The sequence below is a fragment of the Merops nubicus genome, unplaced genomic scaffold (genome assembly GCF_000691845.1).
Source record: "Merops nubicus isolate BGI_N331 unplaced genomic scaffold, ASM69184v1 scaffold6170, whole genome shotgun sequence".
Lineage (NCBI taxonomy): Eukaryota > Metazoa > Chordata > Aves > Coraciiformes > Meropidae > Merops > Merops nubicus.
In genome coordinates, this window is record NW_008582085.1 from 47,638 (window position 1) to 69,558 (window position 21,921).

Genomic DNA, 21,921 nt, shown 5'->3' on the forward strand with positions numbered 1-21,921 from the left:
AAGGGAGCAGGGAGGGACCCAGCATTCTTAAGAACTCAGTAGTTTATTATTCTCTACCCTAAATCAAAAAATTAGACAGCAGAAGACAAGTCTGTCAGTATGTGATACATCTGATAAGATGACTAAAAGTATAAACAAAACCAAGAAAAAAAAAAATACTATAGGCTTTATCTTAGTTCTCAAAATAAATAATGCTTGAAGTTTGAGAAGTATAGCCTTTGCATTTCCAAATGCAACAACCAATTTCATAAAATTAGCATTAAAAACAAAGTTTGTAACCAGGGAGTACTTAAGTCTTTGCAACATCAATACTGCTAAAACTGTTAAATGCATTTTAAACAAGTAACTTCCATAACATTAACACAACAGCTAAATACTGCATAGCTGGTAATGGCTCTATGCATATAGCTGACCTTCTTCTTATGCATAAGAACATTGTACTTCTAAGTAAGTCCCATGAGCTATATCACTGGCTAAAAATCTTGACATATTTAAGTAAAATTCAAATAAGGCAGCTAGTGAGATTACCTCTTAAAAAAAAAAAAAAAAAAAAAAATGAGCTCAGGAGCTCATAACAAAATTATAACAACTGCCAAGGTCTTTCACCCTAGCCAAGGTTTCTTCTTGTATACAGCAGTGAAGAAAAGAGAATTTTTTTTATCTGTTGTCACAAAACACCAGAGTACACACGCAGCCAATTGCCACAGTAAGAAAGGGCAAGAGGAAAGAGAGGAATCAAGCCCAAACTGTGCTATTAGAAGAACTAACATTGGATGGGTCTCACTTCACACCACCACCTGCCTTACCCTCTTAGGCTGGGTACCATGGACATTCAACAAAACCAAAACGTTCTGTGTCACACATGATCAGTTTAACTAATCCCCACTCCTTGTGTCCAGTTCCTTTCCCCTCTTACAAAGACGGATGAGCCCACCCCACCTGCCAGCAAAGGTCAGGACACTACCACCACTCGGGTCCAGCCTAGCACCTCCTCTTGCTCCTTCTTCCACTGAAGGGGCTAGGGAAGACACAAGGATGAGGAACTAATGGTGCCTCTAACAGCAGCTATTCAAAAATTAGAACTGAATGTAAAGTTTCCATTTACAAAAACCTCCTGAAGCTCAACAATCACAGTGGGACTGTTTCGCTATCAACAAGAAGCATAATGTAAGAATAGTGAAATTACCAAATCAATCCCACACATAAAAAGCACAAATACAAGCTGAATTCAGCCTTTGTGGGCATACCAATGATCTCCCAATTAGAAGATCACATACTAACATTTCCACAGGACTCCTATCCTACTTAGCACACAGAATAGATTTTAAAAAAAACTCCTGACTGATCTAGCCAAGTATACACTCTGTGTTCATACTCCTAGACCCTGCAGCATTTGATACTATTAATTAATGCACTGCCTCATCCTAGGGATGCACCAATGATCCACCACACTCAGGTCAAATTAGTTCTCAAGTCCTCCCTAGAAGGACTCTGCAACACGCAGCAACAGGAGAAGTGCACCCATGCTACTCACTGCTTCTCACACCCCAGAGGAATCAGTTCTTTCCAATTCTTTAGCTATGAACTACCTACCTTAATGCAGTAATAATCACTTCAAAGCTTTTATCCAGAAAATAAACAAGGGGTGTTTATTATTAAACAAAAAAACAAAGTGTTGCAAGGTGCCAATTTTATTCTAAAATCCACAAAATGTGGTGCTGAGGTATACACATGAAATAAAAGATGTACAGTACCTGAATCTATGTGATTTCTACTATATGCATTTTTATACCAAAGCATTAAAGGACAATCCACAGCTAGGGATAGAAATCTCTATTTTCTTATTCCCACTTAAACTAGAATCCTTACATTCAAAGCATTCTACAATTTAGCAACAATTTTCACAGTAATATAAGGTAATAAATATCACAGTACTATATGCATCCATTAAGACTAATTCCTACAGGTAGGCATAGTATGCTCTACATTTCTACTTTCTAAAAATTACAAAAAGCACTACTGTAGGCATTTCTGTAGGAAATTATTTTCATTATAGTTACTAATGATATAGATCTTGAAACTCTTGATTTTTTGTTAACAGCTGCTTAGAAGAATAAATATTTCATTATTATGTCCCCATGTACAAGATGTTTCAAATGATACAAGGTCTTTCTCACTTGCACACCAAGTACAAACCACAAATCTTACTGCAGTTTATCAACCCTGAATCACAGAAAATAACATCTGACTTGCCCAAGCACAACCTAACCTGTAATACTAATGCTGGAAAACTGTTAAAAGGTTATCCAGTGAGATTCCAAGTTACTATGCAAAAGATTGGTACTTTTCATAAAATTTCTGTTGTTCATTCTCTTCTACCATTTCCTGACAACAACTTCCCAACATAGACAAGCAACATGAAATTTTCTGTGTATTTCAGCATGTTAAACTGCAAAAGCAATATAAGAATATCATTCTTTGACTAAGGCAGCAGTCTTTCCCTGCACTTTATTTTTAAAACAGCAATTTATTTTCTACAGGAAACTGAAACTTATTAATAAATATCAGCTACTGCCAGGCAGTGCCTGTGCCAGAGCAGTACAGCTCAGGCTTAGAATAACAGGAACAGAAAGGTAATTCCAGGAGAATCCTCTTCCCCTAGTTCTTGGAGAAGATGGCAACCTGCAGAGTCTCCTCACAGCAGAGGAGAGCAGAGGCAGTGGTAGGTTACTGTGCAACTGCTCATCTTCAACAAAGTTAGCTGATAAAAATAGATTGCTCATAAATGCAGCTAGTGGGCTGATTAGCATAAATTCCTGACAAGTGCCCTATGCTGTTAAATAACAGCCCAGAAAAAGAAAGATTTAAAATACCATTTGAAAAAATAAATACTTTACTTAACAAGAGGCTCCCCTTTCATGCATACCAGTTCAGAAAACCATCTTGCTGAAACAGATGGCTATTTTGCTTGGATCTCTTTACTACATAAATTTGCTACATGGCCAAGAATACACAAAAAATTAACAATTATGCACATACCAAACCTGCTTTATAGAAACGTTTTTAAAAAAACTCAGACCCACTTTTACTATAACACTATTTAAACAAAAGCACCGTTTCTCCAAACACCAACTACAGAGAAATCCTGAACTACAAAGCTACTCACCAAGGAAATGAAAGATCTACATGAATACCTTTAATGAATACCTTTATAACCATGCTTTCCAAGAAGTGCACTGACTCAACTCCTAATAGCAAAGGTCCCATTGAAAGTAAAAATCATGGTTTGAAGGTTATATTATTGCAAAGATAATTTGTTATGATCTGTATCATCATGTATTGCAATTTGGTTCCCTGTGCTATGGCACCGCAATACAGCATCAAAATTATGACTTAAAGTGGCAGCTATTTAGAGAGATATAAGCAAATTAGTAGGTAATAAAAATTAAAACTGTCAAAATTTCCCAGGTATTCACATTACATTATTCATAAATTAAAGCAACTACAAGGATATTTATTATGCAAACAGAATTTTATGATAACAACATAAAATTATAAAAGTGTAAAGTCACACTACACATCTTTCAGGAGCAATTCTGACCTCTGACACATATGGACAACACATCTGATTTCAAGTGAGTATTCTGCTAAGAGTAGGATTTTCTCTCTTCTCCTTACTTGGAGTATGCCCAATATGAAACCATTAAGATTCATGAGCCTTACTGTAGCGTGCACTTACCTGTGCTGCATCATCCTTAGCATCCACACCAAACACATTCCGTCGTTTCACTGTCAGCAAATCAAGATCTTTAGTATCATCATCTTCATCATCGTCATCTTCAAAGAACTGCACAGTGTCTGGGTTTGGTACCCTGCTTGTTGCAGGAACTTTTTTCTCCTCCTCTTCCTCTGCTACCTTTTTGAATTCATCCTCAGCCTCACCACTCTCTTCAGCACCTTCACTGGAAGCAGAACACTTCTCAGTTTCTCTCTTTACCTCCTTTTCCTTTGTTTTGTTAACAAACACCTTTCCACTGAAATCAGTTCCACATATCTCTACTCCTTCCTCTTTTATTGAGGAGAGGGTACTTTTATTTTCCTCTGTCTCCTCCAAGTGATCTGTCCCATCAGCTGCCCCATTCGCGCACAGTTGTTTCCGAGCTTTTTGAAGAAATCTCACACGAGGTGCCATTGCAAGACCAAGTGACCTACAGCATGGAATTAAACAAATTAATTTGAATGGTAGCTACACAAAACTTGCCAAAATTAGAAGCCCTGATTGATGGCTCAAGTGATTCAGTTTTAATTACAGTAATTTATATTGATACATTTTGAGCCATATATTTACAAAACAGTATTTGGCTTGTAACAGGACAATGTATCTTGAAAAATGCAGGTGAACCCTGGCAGAGGGATGAAGATGAAATGAGAACTCTCAAGAACAGTTACAAATCATCCTAGGAAAGAAAGCAAAACAAAGAACTTGAAAAGTTGTAGACAAGAGCAAATTACCTATGATTCACAGTAAAAGATGGCAGAAGAAACACCAATGTAAATTTGGTATTGAAAATACACAGATGTCATGTCAAGGACTGAGATAGCACCAATTTCTGTCAGTGTCCATAACTGCTAGAAGTGCACCCAGAACATCACCCCCACCATCTCACAGCGATGGAGAGATTAGAAGAACAAACACAGCATGGATAAATGACTAATCGCAGAGAAAGCTCAAGGAAAGACATTTCTCTCTCATCTGCCTCCATCCCTGGGTTGATAACCAAGGCTTCATCTTCATGGCATAACTAACTAACAGTGGCAACCATACTATTATTTTACCCAGTTATTCATGACAATTCAAAATTATACTAACACTCAATACAAGAAAGGGCAAAAATTAGCCAAAAAGCAAAAATGCTGTATGGGAACAGTATCGGAAGGCATTGCATGGGAACAGACCCTCTGTCTCCAACAGATCACTTGACTTAAACTTCAGAGCTGTCCACTCTTATTACACCTAACCCTGTCAAATACAAATTCAGACAAGCATTATTTAAGTCTCTTTCAGAGTTCATAAGCCTTCTCATTAGGTGAATAAAGAAATGTAGGGAGACACTGGCACTGTGCAAGGAACACATGGAGACCACAGCTACATTTAAAAACACAATACAGAACTGATAGTGTTTGTAATACTCACAGCCTGCACACGCAGTTCTTAACAAAGGAGTAATTAACCAACTAAAATGGCTACAGGTATACACCTGCACCCATGCCTCAGGAAGACCAGTCTCTATTCAGACAGGCACACCACCACTCCTCCCAATGCTGCTCATTTCAAGTAGACAGCTCTGAATAAAGAAACCTGAGTTATGGCACAGGAGAAAAACCAAATCTATACTCCCTGCTAGAAGTATCATTATGAACAGTTCATGAAGCATCTAAACAGTACTGCAGAGCAGCAAGAGTGGACAGCAGGCCCTGGAGAGCCTTGAGCTGTTAATGGTAGCCAATGGGACAGAGTGGTCAACAGGACACGTCCCCTACTTAAATAACAAACAAAGAACCTAAATGCAACCACATCTGTGGTTAAGCAGGACAGTTTTGGTACTGGCCACAGGCTGAAACACTGGAAGGTGGACATGCATTCAGAAAGAAGCCCACACTGTTAGGATGAGGAGCAAGTTTTTCGATAAAGTCTTAATTTTAATGTAAAGTTTATTTGGTTTAAGTATTTCTGATAACATAGTACTGTTATTCTACAAACAATTAACAGCAATAATAAAGCACATAGAGCTTTATGAAAAAGACACCAGTGGAAGTTTTCGGCCCATGTGTTTTGCATGTCTACTGACAGCACACTGCTGAGAGGATAACACAACACATCTGCAATCTGAAATAGGAGCGACCAGCATCCTTAAGCTTGTTTTAGTGTTTGTCAGCTAACAGTAACTACTTTTGCAATGAAACTATGTGTGAAAGTTTGACCTTCTGGCTAACTGAAAGAAAAATTACCATTCAAAGCAGATGTAAGGCTTCGCTGCAGCAGCTGGAGGAGATTCAAACCTGGCATTGGGCCTTAACACAAGGCATAGTAAAATGTATGAAGAGATTGCTGTGACACCAATGAGTGTGCAACCTCTTGGGCGAGGGGATCGCAGTAGCAAAAAAAAAATCCTTTGCCAGAGGAATGCTTTTTTTTTTCTGCTCCAGATTTCACAACGTTATTCTACATAAAGTATTGCTGTCAACTGTTGACAAAGTAGTGCAAGTAACAGCACTGCACGGCAACTACGCCATCCCTGTTCACATGGCTTTGTCCTGCAGACAGACACGATGTGCACAGGGTTGCAAACTCTTACTTTAAAACGGCTTCTCTTCTGTGCCGCCAGAGCTCCTATCAAAGACCAGGATCATGGCTGCAGACAAAAGTCTGACATGGTGAAGAAGCTACTTTCTACACACTAGAAGTTGAAACAGTCAAAAAGAGAAGCCCATGGTATGAAGGAGACTTCAGCACAGCTTTTCTCATTCAAAGATGAAATCCCACCTGTCAGACTGGTGTTCTGCACTCATATCCTACCTTAATAATTGCATGAAACTCATTATCTGCTAATACTGGCCAAATTTTCTACACTGGTTAGCAACCCTACCATAAAAGACCAATGTTTCACAATTCAAATGATATCTAAACCAAAAGAATACAGCATTCATACTTGGGGGAAAGCAAAGAAGTTAAGGTCAAGTTTGCTAAGAAAGTAATAGTGGATAAGCTTAAACAAAGTTGGGTACAAACAATCCCCAAACACTTTTAATTATGTAACTTCTCAAAAAAATGTCAGCATTTTGACTCATTATGGCCTCTTTTCCATAGCAGATTCCAAACAGAGAACAATTTGAGACACATTCTACTACTGCTAAAAGTTTCCTCATATTCTAAGACTCAACCCTTTGTTTAGAATTTATTTCTTAATCACTTGCCAAATCTAAAGTTCAATCACAATAAAGAAGAAATTAATATGTGCTCCAGCTCTTCTTCCCACCAACTAGAAAGGGCAATATTAGTTTTCATTAATTCATCAGATGCTGTTCAGACCACAATCTTACTCCAACTGAAGTTACAGCTATTCTTTTGATTTCAGTGCTAGCCTTCCATGCACCCTCCTGGAATAAGAAATATGCAAGGTTTCCTCATAAGACAGACGAAACCCAGGTAACTTATTTAGTGAGATTTCATAAACTCTAACACAGAACACTATAAATACTCTAACACCACAGTGTAGTTCTCAGACTATTGCAGCCTATAAATAGCAACACAAATTCAGTTGACAAAACAAAAAATAATCCTGTGTCATATTTTGGTTTGAAATGTAATGACTTCTTGGGTGCAAATCCTTATAGAAAGATAGCTTCTAAAAGCAATATTGAAACCAATGGATTAGTTTGCTACTATAAACGAAAGTACACCTGCCAGTTTTAATTGTCAATGAAACTGAGGCAGCCAGATATCATCATTCCCTAACATTGGTCAAGGAATGCAAACAAGTAACTCAGCAAAACACCTACTATGCTCAGGTATCTCCTTCAGTTCAAAGTAAGTTGAAAAAAAAAATTTCAGTAAATAAGTTAAAAGAGTAAAACTCCAAAGAACACTGTATAGTTTTAAGAACACCACTTTTGTTTGCTATTGAATAAGACAAACCAAACATTAGTAAACTTTTTTTTTAAATAGTGTATCAGAATTAAAACTGCCTGTTCTGAGGTTTGTTGATTATGCTTATAAAAGCATCTTCAGTATGTTTACATTAACATGGTAACTTCACTATACCTCTACTTGGCTGGGTGAAAAGCTTGACATCTCTCAACTCTTCAAAAAGATGTAATCTTGGACACTCAGAGCAAGATCTATCCTTGCTTAAATTAAACATAAAATTTGAAACTAGTACAACCTTTTATTTTTTAAGTGTCACAGTAGCTCCTAATCTGCACCTAGAACTTCCAGTCCTGTTTGAAATATGAGCCAATTGTAAAGAAGATGAGGTCACTTCTGCAGTACTGCTGTACAACAATTTTACACAAGTTAGTGCTTCATCCTAATATTAAGGGACTATATTTACTACATGTAAGACATATTCCATGAGTGAATTTCTCCAGAATTATTTGAACACATAAAAATGCAGCACAGTGATTTCTTTTACTGTAGAACAGGTTCAGACAAAGATTTAAAATAGTCTGGAAAAGGTTAAATACTCCCAGAAGCTATTTCAAGAGAAGAAACGTGTATTATTTGCCTTGCAATATATGCCACATCTACATTTAACATTTAAAATGTTTTCAGGAGACAGGTTAACAACCATTTGAAAATAGAAGAAATCAAATTAACTTAAGTGACACAAATCTGAATTAAAAGGCTTTCCAGATGGTCTGATTAATAACCAAAATGAACAGAGAAATTGCTTTTGCTGTGTTATTTATTTTAACAGCCAGCTTTAGTCCCCTGAAGGAGCTCAAATGCATGGTATCCTACTAATAATAATAGCCAAGCTAATCAAGAGTTTCTGGGTGAGGATCAAAGAGAAGGCCAAAGAGGATGTCATGGTTGGAACCCAATCCCTTAGAAGACCGAGACGTAGCCTTCGTTACAGAAGTAAAAGAAGCCTCCACACTGCAGCTGCAAACACTGGAGCTCCCTGGCACCTGCTCAAAAAGCAACACAGCAGAGCATGAGCAACAGAGATTTCTGGAGTGCATTTCTCCAAGTTAGCTGGAATAGACAGGTCTGAAAGGCACTCTGCTGGAACTGCTACTCATGCATATGCAAACACATTTACTTCTAAGGTGACTGAAGGTCAATAGCAGGCTTGGCTGCAAAATGAGAAAAGGTAGTTCAAGATCCTAGAAGAAATGAGGATGATGACTAAGAGAATAATGACCTTGGACTTTAAGAGAGGAGACTGCAGCTTGTTCAGAGACCTGTACAGCAGGATCAGAGAGCTTAGAAGCTTACAGAAGTAATTACAGAAAGCTGAGAAAGAGATGGATAGATCTGCAGGTGACTGAGGAGGAGCTGTGTGAGAAATGCACAAACTCTCCAGATCACTGGAAGGAATACCAAGACCTGTATGAGTAATACTGTGTGAGGTTGAGATTAACCCCATAGCATGAGAAATACAAAGTCCGCCAAAGGTGTACGAAGACTGGAAACAACTGAGAAAAAGTACTCTGGGGCAGGCTTTTTAGTTGGAAGGAGACCGGGGTGTAGGAAAGGAAGCAAAGGCAGTGAAAAGGACCAAGAAGCAGGAGAGGGATGATGAGATGTGCAAAGTCTGTGATGGGCACTGCCTGGGGGACTTGACAGGCAGCCCTGCACTTGCTCAAGGCAGCTGGAGCAAGATAAGGAATGGAAACCCTCTGCCCAGACCATGCAGCAAGGGTCAGGCCTACATCCTTAGCCAGGGAAACTGGGGTGAGAGTGCAGTGTGTGCTTTCCCTGGTCAGTGAGAGGACAAACAGATGTGGACAGATGGATCACGTATCCTGGTATCACCCATTTCAGACCTGACAGCACCTGCAGTTACCTACTGCTTTGTAACACTGATCTGTAAAGAGTACTTGCAAAATTAGGTAGGTACTAAGCTGTGTGTATCAGACATTTCCCAAATAATTTGGCTTCAGCCTGCCTTATTTATTCTCTATACACCAATAAAAGGATAGAGAGAGAAAAATATGCTGCATTCTGCCTGGGAGACATGATGAAATTCACAGAGGAAATTGCACTCCCTGGCAGCCCTTAGAGCTGGGACTAACCTGTCCATCCAGCATACTCACCTGTTAAAATCTACATCTAGAGACTGACTTATATATAAAAACATGCCTGAGAAATAAAGTGGTTTGAATCCCTGCCTCCTCTTTACCTCATCTCCTATCCAGGAAGCCAGACTAACTAATTATTCTTTTCCATCATGTTGTTTACATTTTCTTATGTTTTCAAAGCTGTCCTTTGCAATGAAAAGCCAAATTTCTCTTTTTTCATCGAGGTCTTCCTTCACCAAACTTAAAGGCTGCCTATGTTAACACAAGGCCTGTGCATGTCTTCCTCCAGCAAATTATCCTTGATAGCAATTTGTAATGGGAGGATACTGGAGAGAATACTAATGTACTAATAGCTTAGAAGTGATCAGTCTCTAGAATACGTGTGTATATGTAGACATGCACACATGCACTTTTTATATACCTAATGCTTTCTAGATATATGATTTTTATATCAAATAATTTAATACAATATATAAAAATCAAAAATACTACTGCTTTTCTGCAGGCTCAATCCACAGAGCAGAACAGAATCTCAGTGCACAGGCATGCCAGGCAAGGGAGCAACAGAGAAAGCAGGCAGCAGTCTGACAGACTGAAACACAAACCTGACAGGGCATTAAGCAGCCTATTTTCTCTGCAGGGTTTTTAGTGGAGTAACATATATCAAGCCAGCAGTAAATCTTCACAGAAAAGCTGAAATACTTTTCAGAGAATACACACAGAAGGTAAAGTGAAGAAAGGATTCTCATTCTAGGTTTTGCCATGAGTTTATGAGCAGAACGTAAACCAAGGTTGCTTCTGAATGCAGAATTCAAACATACCAGACTTTGAGGGCCTTTCAGATAAATTAAACTGACTGATCCACTTTATCAGTGGATGTGCACTGAAAGCCAAGGGACTGCAGGGTGTATTTAGGTAGACTAGCAGTCTGGAGAGTGGAAAAGAAGAGTACCAACAAACTATTCATTTAGAGCAGAATCTCTAAATCATCTCCCAGATTTATTTTCTTCTGACTTTTTGATTCAATTCTATATATTTCACAGTCTTGACTAAATCTCTCTTACCTTCTCCAAACAACTGTCTGGTTTCTTTCACGTTAATACAGGAATGACTTATTAGTGACTTTGCAAAGCTGGGATTAAAAACTACTTTGATAAAGGACCAAATCCTGGCACAGAGGCCTGAGGAGAACAGAAGACATCCACATCAATATCAGACACCTGATGGCACACCATGCTGAAATCCATAAAGAGGCAGTGAACTTCCAAAAAATTCATCATTACCATCTCTCAGTTGGTTTCTTAGCACACTGGTTAAATCTGTGTGGTCATTCCTCTTAGTCCTAACCTTCTGCTACTATCTGTTACATTCAACATAGCGAAACCTACAATCAGGTTTTAAAGATACTCACAAATCACACAGGTGAAAGGGTTATCAATGCATATAGTGAAATTTTTCACGTTTCTGCTAATTCTTTTTTAAAGATTTCTCAGTCCATAAAGTAAGAAAGCATGTTTTATAATAGGCTTACATACCTTAAAAAACATCATCACGTTCATTGCAGCACAGCACAGTAAGACCAGGTGTTCTACACTCTAGTAATTTGTCACATTTTAGTTCATTATGCCATGAGCTGACAAGTATGAAGACTTAAGTCTTCTCTGTATAAAATTCCAGAGACATAAATTTAATTTACCACGCATCTTTGAGCACCTTCCTGATCCCTTCTGACTACCCTGTGTCCCACGAGGTTATTTGAAAACTTCACACCTTAAAACAATCTTCTATGATTGTCATCTGTAAAGTCAACCTGTGAAAATTAATTTCCCTCCCATACAAAATATGGAATGGATCATATATGTACAAAACCAGACATAGCAAAACAGGGGCTATCCAGCTCAGTGCAGATGTTTCATCTTTACCAAGCACACTGACTCTTCTGAAAAGTAATTTATGTCCAAGAAGCAATGCCCCAATCATGCTCAAGATGAGACTGCAATATATCACCTTTGGATACTCCAATTTCTTTTTAAATAATACACTTCACAGGTTGGCATTTAGCTATGAGGCTGACGGGAGAATCTGAGAAAAACAGAACCCCAAACCTATTGTTCTCTATCCTTTTACCTCACAAGTTTTGCATCCTGTTTCATACAGCAAATTTAGAAGTTATTTCTCTCTGTAGAATTATAGTTTATACACATAATTTCTATTTTAAATGTCTTCAAAAATATGCAAAAGCACAGCATAAATATGGAACTGCAAATACATTACAAGAACGTCCAGTTCTGTGGGTTAACATAGTCAAAACATCTATATAAAGCTACCCCACACTGAATAACTTTTCACCACACAGCTTTCACTTTTCAAGTTGATGATACTTACAGGGCATATTCTGACAGAGGCAACTTGAAAACGTCAAAGACGTCCTTATTCTTCATTAAGTAAACTGACCGCAAGTAGGATACAAAACACTGAAATAAAAATATGAGTATTTAACAAAAAAAAGAAACAATTAAATTACCAACACGTGCAGCTAACAGTATACTGTTGCTCTAAACACAAAGTAGAATTTCACTATTAAGTGATCTAACGTTGATTTCAGACTGCAGTTCTTCTACACAACACCCATCAGCCAAAATTTATCAGTACTACAGAAGTGACGCAAATTCAAGTATTCAAATAATTGGCCAAATTTCCCAACAGCATGTTATATTCCCTAGAAAGAAAATAAGGAAAATTAGTCAGAAGAAAACATCACTGATTCAATTCTTTTTTTCTCTCAGCTTTTCTGAATGTTATGCTGTTTTGATATTTGAGCGATGTGGAAGCAAGAACAGACTGTTGCTATCAATCTGTGGCGTCCTGACAACATCTGCCACTAACAAAGTGATTTGACTGAAAGTAGCTGCCTTTCACTGTAGCCTGAGATAATTCATATTACCTTGCACTTGCCACCAGCTCACCACATCCTTGCAGTTAATGAATGCAGCTCAGCTAACTAACAAAAGTCACTATGCAACACCTGCTGAGACCAGTCCAAGGTTGAAGCTTCCATTAATCCCAGGCTTTCACCAAGGCAACTGGAAGCACTGCATAACAGAACAACTTAATCTTGTGTTGCATTTTCCCTCCATCCTGCCTAAAAGGAAAGATACTTATTCTTCTTACATTCCTTTTTACATAGCCTATTTCTGCCTATCAGCAGCAGCACAAATACTCAAATACTGGGATATTTTAAGTATCAGAGAAGATGCCTGGAATTTTGTTTTTCTTAATCTAATTTCTAACAGATGCCAAAACTCCTACCATGAAGCTTAAACCAGCAAACACTAGTAACAATAGCAAATTAAGCTTGTGGAGTTATATGCAATCATGTTATAATCACACCCTTGTTCTGCTATGTACAGGCACCCATCAAAGAAAATTATTGTATTAATAATTCATGTGGAATTTAAAGGGGAAAAAAAAAAAATCTACTTCCTATTAACCTGAGATAGAGGAGGAAAAGATCCAACCAGGAGCATCCATCTCTTATGGGGATCTTTTAAATGCTCATAAAAGAAAAAAACATCCCCAACAGCAAAAATAAAAATGAGACAGAATTAAGCAATGTCATAAAGTTTCCCCTTAGCAAACTGAAAAGAGAATTATTAATTCTCAGACATGTAGAGCTAAGAGATATGCTTTTCAAGCTGCCCAACACTTCATTACAGAAGAAAATTTTCCTTTGCTTATTTTTCCAAATGCTAAATTTTGGAGTAAAGTTTCCTGTCCGAATTATGTCTTTCAATTAATTTTAGCAGTAGAAGGTGCTAGCACAACCCATTCAGCTGCTACCAAGAATGAGGTGTAGAATAAACCACTTGTTTGCTCACCTTAAATTATTAATTTTACAGAGGTAACCAGAACCTCTAGGAAAAAGCTTCAAATTCAACAAATCTTATTAATTTATTGCTGTCTAGCAAGCAATAAAGACAATAAGTCTCTTTTTTCTCTGTAGTGGCAGACAGGCTGAAGCGGGATAAACAAGGAGTATCTTTTCTGTGAATCTGAGATTTGCAGATCTGAAGATCTACGAATCTACTGCATGACAGAGGGTGGAAACCTTACTCTGCTTGTTGGATAACTGACAAAGTCATCCACTTACTTTACTAGTATATCTTTGGTTCACATGGTCTAGAAATGAATAAATGATAGATAAGGAGCAGAATGAATACACCTTTTGCACATGTATCAAGCCCTATAGTAACTAACAATGAACCCCCAAATACCAGATGTTCTAACTCACATCTATCAGCTATCAACAGGGTTCAGCCCACTGAGACTCAAAACAAATTTTCAAGTTTGTCATGGACTGTAAGCAGGATGGTGTTCCTCTAAGTTCAAAGAAATTGGCATCTAATAAAGGTAAAAGGCTTCAAAGATCATTCAACAGTAATAAAATGATCATTAAAGTCTTGAGCTGATCTCATTCTCTATTATTTTAGGCACTGTAAACACTTCCAGCAAGATACTCCCTCCTCCAAGAGCTTACACCCAAACGAGAAAAGTTAAATACAGCACAGACGAGTTTTACTTTACAAGAAGAGAAATGAAGTATAGAAGGAATAAATTACTTTTTTGATTTTATTTCAGTACCCTCACTTCATCCTCCTTCTAAAATACTGTCATCTCACTCAGGACTTTATTTAATTCTCCTAAGACTTAGTCACTCTGCATGCACAAACTGGACAGCTGAGGGAGAACAAGTTTAGTCAGTCCGAACTTTTTTCCTGCTCTTTTTACCAAATGCTGCTCTCCAGTGCTATTTTTGCTGGATTCATGTCACTTTCAAGGGTTTTTTTAATAACTGAATGTTACAAAAATATTATATGAATTAACTTATACCATTATGGAAAATGTTACAGTTATCAGAAACCTATTACAGCAGTAGCTAAAGGCCCCCCAAACCATTTAAGATGATCGTACAAGTACTAGAAATACATAAGGCAACAAGTACTATACTCCACTAATTTGCTACGTTTAAGTTTTCATTTACTGAAGTATTTCTTGAGTTGTGTGTGTTTTAAACAGTTATCCAATTTATGTGCTGTTTTGACAGGATTCAAAGTAACAGGGCATGACTGGATTCTCAGGCTGCAACACCCTGCACATCCCTCTGGGAGTGATAAAGAATTTAACAGACAAGACATCACGTCAGTGTCCCAGTACCCCCTACACAATGACATTCAAACTAGAAAGAAAAACACATTCTTTTTAAAACTGACACATTAAATATTAAAATTACAAGAAATGCCAAAAGGCAGCATCAGTCCATGAGAGGAACTGCAAAGGCTTCACAGGAGCCCTGCTCTGATGCACTCACTCTCTTTCCAAGCAACAGCAGGGGACCCACATCCTATCAAATGAACCATGAAGTTCATCGAAGCAATGATTAATCAAGAATTTTCTTTTTTGTTTTTAAAATAACAAAGTAAAAGCATCTTGAAGTAAATCAACATGCTTTGAGGAAGCAATCGCTCAGACCCCATGACCTCAACACAACAAACTACATCCTACCTGAACTTCTGCACACAGCTGTGCTGCTTCACAGCTACCTACTCCATCCAGGTAGGGAATTTATTTCTTACAAATGTCAGGGGTTTGGCAGCTTGCAACAGACAGGCCAGACAGCACAACACCTGTGCCTTGGAGAAATCCACCATTCCAGATAAAGATCCAAGGTCAGGATTTAATTTGTATTGTTTTTATTGTTTTAGTTACATTGATACTTATGACTGCTGGGGCATATATGCATAGTATATCTGAACACTCATACTTAACTCTTTTATTTATTTATTAAGGAGAGACACTCCTATGATAAACCACTAGTCCATACTTCACATTTTCAAAATCTGAATGTATATACAGTTGTCCACAAGATGACACTGCACTGCTACCCATAAATGAAATACCACAACAAAGATGATTTGAAAGGATAATTAAATGGCAATTCAAAATTTTTCAAAATTAAATTTTTAACACTGACAGATGGCCAGTGTAAGTGTCTCTGTGGCAGGCACCCAAGAGAGGTCACTTCACACAGGCTACCTCTGCAGTGCAAAGTAACTACCACTCACTCAGCCCAAGGTATTTCAGGTACCTATGTCATGATGCATCCTAGAAGTGCCTGTTCCTCTCTATTAACTATAAATAAAAGCTCAGGGAAACCATCTCACACAGGACATCTAAAGTTAGGTGAGATGAACCTCAACTTAAAAGAGTTTTAAGAGTTTAAGAGTGTTCTCTATCAGCCCCCTAAAAAAAGTCCTTTCAGGAAGAACTACCAATTTACCTAGCCCCTTCAATCAAAAGGGTTACAGAACTGAAAAGGGTACACAGTTCTGTTCTTCATCACGCTACCAAGGATACATGATGGAAAAAAGATATCTTTGTAATGATTTAGCAACTGTATGATTTACAGAAAACACTGAGGTTGAAAAGAAACTCCAGAGACCATCTAGCCAAAACCCCTGACTCAAAGCAAAGTCAGCCAGAGCAGGGTGCTCAGAATGCACTCAGGTTTTAATATCCAACAATGGAGACTGCAAAACCTCCCTGTGCAACCTGTTCTAATGTTCAGCCATCCCCGCAATAAAAGTTTTTTTCTTGAGTTTAAATTGAGCTTTTTTATAAAAATTTGTGCCCACCACCTCCTCTGGTAATCAGTGGGCACCACTCTGAAGATTCTGGTTCTAATTCATACTTCCCCCCTAATAGAGGAGATAATCCAAGAAGTCATCTTCATAGTTCTTAACCGGTCTGGCCTCCAGTATGTCCACATCTTACTTGTACTGGAAGTCCATAAACAAGCTTCACACTCCAGATGTGTCTCACCAGAGCTGGGTAGAAGGGAGAGGAGGGACAGGACCACCTCCCTTGACCTGTCAAAGCTCTGCCTCATTGCCACCCAGAACGTAGCTGGCCTTCTTTACTACAAAGGCATGTTCAGCCTCTTGTCCACTGGACAACCGGCTGCCCCATGTCCTTTTCTGCAAAGCTGCTTTCCAGCAATTTGGTACCAGCCTGTACTGGTATATGGGGTTCTTCCTCCATGGGTTCAAGTCTCAAACAAAACAGTAAAAACTTTCAAATACCTGAGAAGCAGTGAACACTAAATCAAAAATTACTTCCATACCCAAGACTCTAAAACAAATATGTCCTCACCCAGGCCTTAACTTAGGCACCACAGTAGTAGGCCAGATAGCTCTTCAGGCATTAGCATCATGTGCCCACATTTGGCTCATGCCAATTCACAGGCCACACAGGCATACTTACCACCAACTGCTAATACATGATTTTTGTTTCTATTGATGTCACGTTTCAAAGCTTAAAAAAAGAACAATCTAGCAGTTCCAAATGCTGCTGCTAGGGCATACATGAGTGAGTCAGTTATTCCAACAGCAGTTCCATTCAACCAGCATGCCCCAAGAACTACCCAGAAACAGATGACTCACCCTTTGAGCTTTCTCTTTTAACTCCTGATCCTGTGCTAAGAAAGCTTGCATCCTCTTTTGGATGTCTGTAAGTTTTTCAGGATTAATTCTAATTAAAAAGAAAAAAAAAAGTTAGCTTTAATTATTAGAATATGCAAAAATCAGCACCTATTAAGTTCTCAGGAGTATTTTCACATCTTTTGTACTGCTTTAATATGCATAAATTTATTGCCACTCTGAAACAGCTTAGAATGGAACCTTATTAAGGATGAAGCACACATACACTCCTCAAACAAATAATGCAGAAAAGACAAACAGGAGGCTCAGACTTTTTATCCACGGACAGTTTCCAGTGAAGGTGGTGAAAGTTCTTCCAAAGCAAAGACAAAATCAGCAATAAAAAGCTTCTTGAATTTATATTTTTTTTCCTTAGTGTTTTTATATAAGCATAATGAATTCTAGTACTAATTTATAGTAAGATAGCAGTCTTCATAAGGAAATTCATAAGGAAAGGTTAAATAAGATCCATTGCCCTGGGAATACTGAACTTTTAAAGTACTTTCTTACAGTCAAATGAGAAAAATTAAAGGACATCGAGATTAAACAGATTTATGAGCTCCTCAAGATATTGACCAAGTGAATAATAAAGAACAGTGACTCTATTATAGAAAATTCCATTAAACCTAGTCAGTTATGTAAGTTCTCTCCCAGACTCTGGATTTTTACACTTACCCCAGTGATACCTACACTATTCCAGGTTTATTTAGCCAGATCTTTTCTTATCTACTCCTTGTTTTGATCTGCTAGTGCCACCCAAGTGTACTGTACGACCTACCAAACATGGTAGGAGATTACCCCTCAAGTAGAGGTCAAAAGAGAAACACAGCTACCAGATTTCTTAATCTGGTTCTTGCTGCTGTGTGCCACATCATCCCATACGGCACAACTAAACGTAGCCTTTGCTGGAGCAAGACCAGAAAAAGATAAAATAATAATCAAAATCATGCTTCTCTATACAGCAGCAAGTTGGTCTAAAAAAACAGGACTCTAATGAAAATACTAGTCCAGAAACATTTTATAGTCAATTTCTGTAACATAAGCCATTACAATCATCTATTATTCTTACTAAATATGAAAGCAGAAATTAAGCAAAGGGTTGGAGGCTATTACCAAAGAATAATTTATAAAGAAAACAAGCTTTATTCTCTCATAATATCAATTTCTTATCTCTGACAGATACAGCCAGTGGAAAACTGTAGTGCACACAAGAGCTATTTTGCTACAGTATTAGCGAAAGATCAAAAAGCTTAGTTCCAGTTTCAAGTCAGCACATAATTCGCTCTGAATGTATAAAGACATACAAAAGAAAAGAAGAGACATGAAAAATTCGGGGGGGGGTGGACAAACTGACCAACAAGTCTTTGAAACAGTGCAGGATGGAATACCCCCAAGATACCAAAGATAGAAAAAGCAAATAGAGAGAAGGCTCTTCTAGATTTACTCTGTAAAACAAGGTTGAGAGGGTGACAATAAAAATATTTATGATCCTAACAAAGGAAAAATGTAGGATAGCGAAATAAAAGCAGTGGCTACACAAAATTGTATTAGAAGGTACAAACTGCATAGGAAAGAGAGGAGGAAAAGGAAAAAGGCTGGCTAGATGAAATGAACATCTTTACAATGACCCAAAACTCAAGAAGAAAGCTTAAAGTAGAACTCAAGTATAAAAACAGCACAAATACACTTGGATAAAGTAAGAATTACAAGCACAAAATAAGATAAAAAAAGTAAAGAAGGAATAGCATGAATAACAAAAAAAAAAAAAAAAAAAAACAAAAAACACACCACAAACCACACCACACCAAAAATGCCTCCCCTCTCAAAACCCAATATGTAAGCACCTAAAGAAAATGACTAATTAGTTTTATTATCCTCAGTAGCAGCATTAAGAGGCTTTAAGAATAGGAAAGAAACAAAGAAACATCAGATGCTTTGCTGACAACAAAGACCATATCTGGCAGTTGCACATTCTTATAAACTAGGGAAATAGTCTAGATGCAATCTTCCAAGTAAATGCAAAACTAGTCCTGGACCTGTACTCAAAAAGCAGCTGGGACTGCCAACTACTCACTGTTGTCACTATCAAACTCAGAATGCACACCAAGTTCCAATTCTCATCTGGGCTTGCTATTCCTCATTATTATGATTTCATTATTTTATTTATACGATTCATTATTTATAGGATTGAATACACCACTGGGACTCCAAGCACAATGGTCAATAATCTTAAGAAAAGATGTTACAATGCTTTGTTGACCACACAATTTTTAGCTTGAGTAATTTGTTTGAAATTAGCAAGAAAAGGGTTTGAAAAAGACTGAAAATCTAAAACACTTTACAGTTAAAAGCATGGCAAGATAACGTGGTGTAAATTTAAGCAATGTCAATGAAGAATATGGTGCCTCAAGCACATTTTGAGGTTACGTGTTTGTTAATGAATGAGCAAAGCTGCAACACTGAATATTAAAAAGAAGAGTCATAACACTGAATTCTCTTCTGCAACACTGTATCATAGACAGCCACCCACTGTTGTCTTCATCTCATGCTGGGATTCCAAATATAGGAAAGCTGATGACTGTTAAATCAGATTTTGCTTTTAAAGAGTTTTCATGTTATTTTTTTTCTGAACAAATAAAACTCTTTACAATAACACATGTGACTATTTGGAGAGACAAACCTACAATCTAAACAATTAAATAAATTATTGTAATTTATAAGCTTGCTTACACAGCTAAGAACCAGTGAGCTAGAACCAACTACGCAAGCACTACAAGGGGATTTTATGGCACTGTCAGTCATTTTAACTAGGCTGTTTATTTCTTTTGTCCCTCTATGACCACAAATCTTGCATTTAAGGAGCAGTATAACTTCTGGAAACTGTTGGTTAGCCTAGCAGCTGCGTAAATGGCCACACGTGACTGTGCCATGACATAAATACGAACTCGGCTTCCTTGGTTTTTTGGACTGATCAGAGCGCACCCTCCAGATTTCCTGGTCAACAGGCGCTCTGCTTTCCTCTCCCTTCCCCCCTTCTTAACACCAGGATACAAGCACTGCTTTAACTAGATACTCTCTCTTCCTCAACCTCTCCAAAGCAGAATTTAAACAAAAAAGCTTGACAACCACCAAAAAGACCGTGCTGCCATGATGTAGCAAAACAGTTTCCATATTCCACCCAGCTTCCAAGCAGCAGCAGGCTTTGCTCTGTGCTCTCAGCCTGGAACACGGCTCCCTACAGTTACTCTGGACAACCTGGAAGGCTGGAGAGAGGAGGAAGAGCTGGGACCCAAGGAAAGCTGCTCACAGTTGCCAACTTCACACCAGCAGACCATGTACCAGTGGATTGTCCTACAGTAATGATGGAACCTGGGAGGCAGGAAGTTTTAATAGATTCCCTAGTATTCCTGTTACTGTCGTGTGCAATACGTATCCAAGTATTGTCCCACCAGAAAAATAAAAATGGTTGGTTTTTGTTGTTCTTTTCTTCAAGAACCACATTTTTGTTATAATATTACAGAAAGAACTATTAAATCATGGATATCTATATACTCAAACTTCCTTCAGTAAAATCTTCTAGACATAAAATCTATCATGGAAGCAACTCCTAATACTCAACAAAACTGAACACCATGAAGAGTCTTATCTTTTCAGTTTCCAGCTTGTACATAAAACTTCGAAATTATAGACTCCTTATAAATATGTACATAATATTTAATACTTTCAGAGTTGCTTTTTGCCATAGTTGCTCTAAAACACATTATATTTATTATTGCCTTTTTTTCATTTTCTCTTGCTCTGAACAACCAAAAAGAGATACACTCTTAAAAGCACTACCTGTAAATTGGCAGCTTGTGCTGATTAGAAAGCAATGGGATATTAACAGGCTTTAGAGGGAACTTAGATTTAAAATAGAAAACTAAGAAAACAGCCCAAACTCTGTAGCCTTTTGAATAGGTATTCAGGAAAAGAAAAGAGTGCTTCCCCTCTCTACTTTGAAATTTTTTGAAATGAGATGTTTTAACAGCTCCCTCTAAATCAAACAAAGAAATCTTGAGCTGTTTGCAAGTCAGAAAATACAAAACAAGGAAAGGAACAGAAAACTGGTTCTTGCAATGCCTATGTAAGGTAACAGGTTAACAAGAACAACAAAACAAATACTTTAATTGATAGTGAAGTTTTAGAAACAAAAAGTTTTTGAATTAATTTCACAAGTTTTAAGAGTTAAACTCTGTTGGCAGCAAGCAATGCTCACTAAGGCACAAGTTAGAAGGCAAGACTCAATTCTTGAGAGCCTGTGATTAGGTGAATATGCACAAACAACAGCTGAAAAACTTCAACGGAAGACCTGGAACATGATCCATGGGTTGATATAACTTCAACAATTTATCAACTGACAAAAAACATCAGGGCTGTATTAATTGGGAAACTGTCTAGAAGTAAACAGCCCAAGAAAATTTGTAGTTAAAGATTAAATTAGTTTGCAATTCACAAGTCATTACAAGATTTTTAAAATTTTTATTGATTTATTTATTTAGGGATTTTAGTTAGCCTCTGACAAGTAATACGCTAATCCATT

At 37.6% G+C, this 21,921-nt stretch overlaps 1 protein-coding gene across 1 annotated transcript in view; it reads right to left on the reverse strand.

Moving 5' to 3' along the window:
• Positions 1-3,739: 3,739 nt before the first annotated feature.
• Positions 3,740-21,921, reverse strand: part of DDX10 (DEAD (Asp-Glu-Ala-Asp) box polypeptide 10) — a gene marked incomplete at its 3' end in the record, with an annotated part of 52,110 nt that continues 33,928 nt past the window's right edge. The window contains exons 11-13 of the mRNA XM_008936462.1: positions 17,307-17,394; positions 12,193-12,281; positions 3,740-4,208 (exon numbers count right to left, since the gene is read on the reverse strand). Of these exons, the coding sequence (XP_008934710.1) occupies positions 3,740-4,208; positions 12,193-12,281; positions 17,307-17,394 (646 nt within the window). The remainder of the gene's footprint in view (positions 4,209-12,192; positions 12,282-17,306; positions 17,395-21,921) is intronic.